This window comes from Mus caroli, chromosome 16, assembly GCF_900094665.2.
Source record: "Mus caroli chromosome 16, CAROLI_EIJ_v1.1, whole genome shotgun sequence".
NCBI classification, from domain to species: domain Eukaryota; kingdom Metazoa; phylum Chordata; class Mammalia; order Rodentia; family Muridae; genus Mus; species Mus caroli.
In genome coordinates, this window is record NC_034585.1 from 88,093,850 (window position 1) to 88,101,842 (window position 7,993).

General features: G+C 45.0%; 1 protein-coding gene across 1 annotated transcript in view; it reads left to right on the plus strand.

The window, feature by feature from the left end:
- The window catches only part of Cbr3 (carbonyl reductase 3), a 7,644-nt gene extending 3,979 nt beyond the window's left edge, over positions 1 to 3,665 (plus strand). The window contains exon 3 of the mRNA XM_021185423.2: positions 2,991 to 3,665. Within this exon, the coding sequence (XP_021041082.1) occupies positions 2,991 to 3,427 (437 nt within the window). The 3' untranslated portion in view covers positions 3,428 to 3,665. The remainder of the gene's footprint in view (positions 1 to 2,990) is intronic.
- Positions 3,666 to 7,993: the final 4,328 nt, after the last annotated feature.

The window sequence follows — 7,993 nt, forward strand, 5'->3', positions numbered from 1 at the left end:
CACACACACACACACATGCACACTCACGTGCGCCAGACAATGCTGCCGCTGGTAGTTGGTGTGGTGTCGTCCCTCTTAGAGCTGGCTGGACCATCTGGTTAATAGGATGATCTTTGATCACCCTCCAGCACCTCCCACACATGTGCCCCTGGATCAAAGAGGACACAAGATAACTTCCCCCTATAATGTGGATTAGAACTTCCTCCAAGGCACCTCGCAGCTCCTACAGTTAGTGTTTATTGTCTTCCCTGCCCCCTCCCTCACTCCCTCTCTTCTTTCTCTATACACTTTGCAGACCTAAAACTTCATAGCCCAAGCTGGCCTTGAACTCACAGCCTCCCAGTTGCCGGAATCATATTATGAACCCTACTGCCTCTTCAGTAGCTGTGAACTTTGGCCAATGTGAATATTAACTCATATTCATGAATTGGTTCATTGTCATGTTGCTGGTATCTTAGATTAATGAAGTTGGAACCAGAGTGGAGAATGGGTCTCCCTCCAGTGTGGATTGGATGAAGTTATCACTAGAGATACACTTCTAGGAGAGGATGGAGGTGGCTGCCCACAGCCCTAGCCAACTGTGCATCTAGGGAATTGAGAGCCTTCATCCTGAAGTCTCCTTCAAGGCACCGTCCCTTGGGATTCAGGTGATAAGTAGGCGGATTATGTGTGTTGAAAGAGGAGGTTTTTGGTTTTGTCTTTGTTTTTTTTTAATAAAACTGCCTGATGATTCTGTCACCTGCCATAGTGACTTGGCTCTAGAAATAGTCACAATAGGTATGCTGGGTCTGGTCTCGGGTATACTCCAGGCTTTTCTGCCATGACAACTGCTTTAAAAAAAATGAACACAGACACAAGGACAACTAAAGGGTATATCTGCTCAAGCTAGGTGGAAGTTACAGTTCTGAACAAAGGAAAACCTGGGTAGCTGATACAGGAAGAACTGAGGATTTCAGTTTGCATAGCACATCCCATCCTGACTGAGTAAGTTCTTAGGAGGCTGACCCTGGCCTGCAAGTGGGATGAGTTTGCCCCTGTGGTATTTTTAACTTTGAGGCTTGGGTGGCCCTTGGGCCCTGGGTATCTGTTTTGTGGCTTTGTTGTGAAAACATGAAACAGATGTGATCCCAAGGATTCCTCCCTGATGCAGTACTTTAGTTTCCTTTTGGGTGGTCCCCAGCTGCCACAGATCTGCAGAGCCATGAGTCCACCATCTTTAAAAGCAAGGCTTCTTAAACTTTCTCCACTAGTGACCTTTTCACTCTGGGGGAAATTTTAATGCAACAGCAAGTATATGAAATTGGTAAACCAACATTTTCTGATTATGAACCATCAAGACATTTCATTTAAAATGATTCTTTTAAAGTTGGGGATGTAGCTCAGTTGTTATGGTGCTTGCCTGGCACACAGGAGGTCCTCGGTTTAATTCCTAGTAATATATAAATTGAATATGATAGCAAATGCCTGTACTCCTAAGGTGGAGGCAGGAGGATCAGAAATCCAAGGTTACCCTCAGCGACCTGTAGAGAGTTTGAAGCACAACCTGAGATGCATGAGTCTCTGTCAAGAAAAAAAAAAAAGCACGTAGAATTTTACCAGTTAAAATTAAGGCAAATTTGCATAATAATGAGATGCAGTTCTTATTTATTTACATAGAAGTTTAGATCCTGGTTGAGTAATTGGTGCTGCAGGATGCAGCAAATCTTCAACACTTTCCAAAAATCAATCAACATTTGTATTTTACAACCATTGGTACCAAGAACACCTCTTCACATAAATGCATATTACAGAATGTTGAAAGTATGTTAGGACCATCTCAAAAGTTCTTGGAAATTCTGTCCTAAGCGCAAGCCAAAATTCATCTCACTAATCTTTTGAAACGTAAGTCAGCACCTCCAGCAATAGTCTTTAGAATGAAACATTCTAACATAATGCAGTCCAAAGTTACACCAACCTGATGCCCACAGACTGTGGAATGATGGGAGGAAAATGTCAAAAAATTGGTTTTAGCAATTGATCTGTTGTTTTTCCGTAAGAGCAGGAAAGTTGGTCTGTGCAGGAACAAGCCACTGCAGGTCACCACATACGAGTTCCAGACTTGAGTAGAAGTGTTTTACACGGTGCTTCTTGGCAGTTAGTAGCAAAATGGCATCTAAAATGCACGTGCATGCTCAGAAACCAAGGATGCAGTAAAGTCCCGAGACACAAAACTGTTGAACACTGCCAGAAAAACCTCAGATTTAGAGTGCATTTGATTTTAAATTCATTTTTAGACACGGCACTTTTTACTATTACATATATGCAAACACATATGTGTATACATGTATACAAAATAGCAAAAAGGTTTTCAAATATATATCATATGTATAGTTATAGAAGGAAAGCCTGGTCAGTGGTAGAGATGTGTTTGTCCCCTTGGAATACACACAAACAGACAGACACATACACACACACGTGGATTGTATGTCTTCTAGACTTGCTGTCTATTTGTTCATGTATTTATTTATTTGAAGGGGTGTGTGTGTTTATATGCATCATGTGTGGATGTCAGAGGACAAACCACAGGAATCAGTTCTCCCACTTTGGAGACTTAGAATGGAACTCTGGGGCTGGAGTGATGGCTCAGTGGTTAAGATAACTGACTGCTCTTCCAGAAGTCCTGAGTTCAGTTCCCAGCAACCGCATGATGGCTCACAACCATCTGTAGCAGGATGCTTTCTTCTGGTATGTCTGAGAACAGCAACAATGTACTGTTGCTACATAAAAGAATAAATAAATCTTTTTTAAAAATTAAAAAAAAAAAAAAAAAGTGGAACTCAGGTCATCCGGCTGGGAGGCAAGAAAGAGCCTTTACTTGCGGAGCTGTCTCCGCGCCTCCACCTTCTGTTTTATCAGCAGTTAAACCTACACTGCACAGAGACTGCGGTGCACACCTCCGTACCTTCTGAAATACCCTTTGTGATGGACTTTCCTGGCGTTGTCTGTTGCAGGTAGAGTGGTGAACATCAGCAGTCTGCAGGGGTTAAAAGCCCTAGAGAACTGCAGGGAAGATCTTCAGGAAAAGTTCCGATGTGACACACTTACCGAGGTGGACCTGGTCGACCTCATGAAAAAGTTTGTGGAGGATACAAAAAATGAAGTCCACGAGAGGGAAGGTTGGCCAGACTCGGCTTACGGGGTGTCGAAGCTGGGGGTGACAGTCCTTACGAGGATCCTGGCCCGGCAGCTGGATGAAAAGAGGAAAGCAGACAGGATTCTGCTCAATGCCTGCTGCCCGGGATGGGTGAAGACCGACATGGCGAGGGACCAGGGCTCCCGGACCGTGGAAGAGGGGGCCGAAACCCCCGTTTACTTGGCTCTCCTGCCTCCAGATGCCACTGAACCTCACGGCCAGCTAGTCCGTGACAAAGTTGTGCAAACTTGGTGAACGTCTGCTCTGGGGCTTAACTGTTTGATAAACGTTAGCCGGAGAGATGAATGCAGCCTGGTGTGGTCTGATTCTTTCCCACATCAAGGGGGAAGGTCCGTTCCTATCTGCGGCTCTGCAAGCTCAGGCTGAACAATTCGCTGTGTCCACACTCTCGCAGCTCATCGTGTTTTCATCCAGTTAATGTGCCTGCTTTGATTTTTCAAATTAAAAAGATTTATTTGTTTTATTTTATGTATTATTTGTTTTTGTTTGTTTGTTTGTTTGTTTTATGTGTGTGTGTCCATGTACCATGTACATTCCGGGTGCCCATAGAGGCCTGAGGTGGTGTTGGATCCCTTGGAACTGAAGTTATAGGTGCTTGGGAAGGCACCTGGCAGAACAGCAAGTGCTCTTAACAGCCAGCCTGTCTCCCCCTTCTCCCCAGTCTGCCTTTATTTCGTTGACTAAATCCAACATCCATTCAGCCAGGCTGTGGGTCCTACAATATTAACGATCTCAGCGAGCTTCTGAGTAGCTTCCACAGGCAAGTGTCCCCTGCAGCCAGCCTCCGGAGCCCTGCTGCTGGGAATTATGGTTGGGGGGAGACGAACACCACACCACACCACACCCAGGCATCACCAAGCATTGCCCTTCTGCTTAAACACAGACAGGAAGTGGAGAAGTCAACTGCCTGGCCTTTTCATTTCAACTTCCTCTTCTATCAGGAGCCAGTCACAGCTTCACATATGGGGCTGCCTTCGGAGACCTTTGCCAACTGTAACAGGCAGGAGAGCTCTCGGATTCGCTGCCCCTCCTCTGAGTCCCCATGGTTGAGTGACAAAGTGTGTGACTTGACCTTGCTCTAATGAAAGCAAACCAGATTGAACTAGCTTAGGGCTAGAGCGGTGAGTGGCCATACCTCGGCAGTGGTGATCAGAGGGACAGATCCAGGCAGGCCATAGCCAGAGTGTGTGTGGGGTGGGGTGGGGTGGGGGTGGGGGGAGGGACAGGTCAGCCCTCAAGAGGAGTGGTTGCAGAGTGGACTAACTCCCTTCCCTTGCCTCCCACAGTCCCTGAGAGTATGATGCTCTCTATGCTGAGATTCCTCGTTCCCTTAACTGGGTTGAATCAAACTATTGCTGGCAGCTCAGAGGAACTCGAGTAATAGCAATGCATTAAAATGTTCCGTGGTGGCGCACGCCTTTAATCCCAGCACTCGGGAGGCAGAGGCAGGCGGATTTCTGAGTTCGAGGCCAGCCTGGTCTACAAAGTGAGTGCCAGGACAGCCAGGGCTACACAGAGAAACCCTGTCTCGAAAAACCAAAAAAAAAAAAAAAAAAAAAAAAATGTTCCATGGCGCATTGTAGACAAACTATAATCGGGCCTGAAATCCAAAGCAAAGCAAAACCATGAACTAAAAGATCTGCTGCTTACCAGACTGTGTGTCATGCTGGTGTTTCCCACCACCATGGCTCTGTGGAACCAGCGTAGTGACTCTGAACGCTGGTGACATTGTCATTTTCCTTCTTGTTCTTTCAGTTTGGGGTATTTGGGTTGGGTTTTTTGTTTGTTTTTTTTTGTTGTTGTTGTTGTTGTTTTGGTAGACATTGCATATAAAAAGTAAATTCCAAAAAGTTTATGTTTTATTATGGATGCATGTGTGTGCATGCATTTGTATATACATTCATGCATATGTGTGTGTGTTAATGATATGTCATAAGTAAACCATGACATCTGCATGTCACAGATGTGGCGGTCACAGGACAACATTCGGGAACTGGTTCTCACCCCTGTGGACATTGGGGATCTAACTCAGGTCTTCAGGTTTGCATAACAACCCAATTTTGGGAGGGTTTTTTTTGTTTTTTTGGTTTTTGTTTTTGTTTTTTGGTTTTTTTTGTTTTTGTTTTTGTTTTGTTTTGTTTTTTGAGATAGGGACTCACTCTGTAGTCCAGGCTGGCCTAGAACTACATAGCTCAGACTTGTATCAGTCCCCTGCTCCAGCCTCTTGTGCTATGATTTCAGGCGTGAGCTACTGTGCCTGTATTCACTCTCATTTTTCAAATGCAGACATAAAATCTCAGGGATGTTAATTAAATTGTCCTGGATCGCACAGCTACAGAGAGCCAAGGCACATCCAGGACTGTCTGAATGAAGAGCCCCTGGTATCTGACCATGGCCACATCTGGTTTCTGCTATAGTTCTAGGAGCCGTGGTTATCTTTGTCAATGTAAAAATTTAAGGGAGATTTCGGGGATTTGTTTCTGCAAACATCACAGGCTGTAGGGAGACAGGCCCTGGGAGTCCAGCTCAACACTCAGTAGCTAGTATTGGTTCAGCTTCTGGCATTTGGCCCTCAAAGGTTTATTTAAATCATCTTTAAACACAGCAGAATTTGGTGAGCATTATTATTCTGGTGACTGTTAGCTCAATCCCATGTGGGCAACAAAGTAAAATAAATGCAGACCAGCTGTGACTACAGCAAAACTGTTGGGTTTTATAAATCTCAGGAATCTAGTGCGGCAGGAGGGAGCATTTCAGCAGGGTCTGCCAAGGTGTCCCCCTAAGGAATCAGTTATGTGACGGACCTAATATAAAGGTTTATTGGCGGGATTGGGAGGGGACCTGGAAAAGGGGAGGAGGCAGAGAAAGGAGGAAGACAGAGAAGAACAGAAAGAGAGAGGAGAGAGAAAGGGAGAAAGAGGGGAAGAAGCCAGCTGGGGACTTTGGCATGGGGGTGGAGGGTGGGGGATGGAGGTCTTCTTATATGCCTAGCTCCTGGCTAGTACCTGGTGGTTGGAGATGCAAGCTGTTGCTAGGTAACTGTTGGGCAGAGCCCAGAGGAATTGCCGACAAAAACCCTCAGAAATTCCATGAAGATAGGTTCTATAGACAGAGGAAGAAATTATGTTAAGAATCAAAGGGAAGATATAGTGCCGGAGAAGTCTCTATCTACCCAGACAGAGCAAAGGTCCCCAAGCTAGAATGCATGTCTGCTCCAGCCTTCTGGGTGGATAACAGGTATTGTAGAGAGAATATTTTGTGTATTGTATGGATGCATCACCTGTCAATTAAAAAGTCTATGGCCTATGGCTTGGGCAGGAAATGGGAGGTGGGACATCTGGGAGGAGAAAGAATTCTGGGATAGAGTCAAGAGGGAAAGCTGCCCTGGAAGATGTGAGGGGAAGGATGCAGGATACCTGAGCACAGGTAACCAGCCACATGACAAGAATGTAGGGAAAAATAACTGGGTTATCTAAGTTGTGACCTAGTCAGAGAAGAGCCTAGATATATGGCCAAGGTATCTGTAAATGTATTTTGAGTGTGAGTCTTATTTTTGGGAGCACAGGACTGGGAAGACAGATCGGATGTTAACTTCAACGAGGCATTGAATCTTTCCCTTGAAGGAACAACCCTGTGTGCTCAACATTTCCTGGTTCCTGAGCTTGTCTGTGAGCACAAAGACCTCCTCACCTCCTACAGGAGATGATGCCCCTCATCTGAGTAACTTGTAAGCTGTTTGACCGTTATGTCCTCAGATTGGATACATTTCCCATCGAGAAGAGGATGATTTAAATGGAGCATATTTCCAATAAATCACATCTTTTAATATTTATTTCTGTGAGGCAGAAGGACCTGCCGGATTTTCTGGGTCAGTGTTGGTATGGTAAACCCACATGAACCATGCCAGCTTTGGACATGGCCTTTCGACTTCTTCTGCAGACTTTCAGCAGGAACTTTGATGGACTGAAAATCGGCAGAGTACCAGTGTGTGGATATAATATACATGATGATGAGCAGAACAGAGGCCTGCTTAAGTGACAAGTAGCTGAAAAGTGGGCCCAGCATGGATACAGAGCTGCATCCCGGCTCCTCTGGGAAGAGGAACATAGGTAGAGGAAGGAATGGATGCTGTTGGTCAGAGGCTGAGCTTAAGGGGGTGGGGGGTACAGAGGTTACTCTCCAGAGATAGACACTAGGCTCCTTTTGTTTTTTTGTCTTGTTTTCTTATAAAGGACAACATATATTTGGAGCTGGCTTACAGATTCAGAGGTTCAGTCCATTATCATGGAGGCAGGAACATGGCAGCATCCAGGCAGGCATGGGGCAGGCAGAGCTCAGAGTTCTATATCTTCATCTGAAGGCTGCTAGTGGAAGACTAATTTCCAGGCAGCCATGATAAGGGTCTTATGTAAATACCCACAGTGACATACCTTCTCCAACAAGGCCATACCTTCTAATAGTGACACTCTCTGAGCCAAGCATATACAAACCATCATAGCACATTGATATGCAAAATGTTCAATGATACATATACGTCACAAACTACCCAGAACTTTTACGCTCCATCTCAGAGATTGCTTCTTTACAGTTTTCTCACGTGTAAAGCATTAAACATTTTCCATATTCCCTGCTATCTGTCTATTTATAGTGCCTTATCTATTGGGGCATTAATTTTGATTTTTGCTACTTTATTATTTATTTATTTATTTTGGTTTTTCAAGACAGGGTTTCTCTGTGTAGCCCTGGCTGTCCTGGAACTCACTCTGTAGACCAGGCTGGCCTCGAACTCAGAAATCCGCC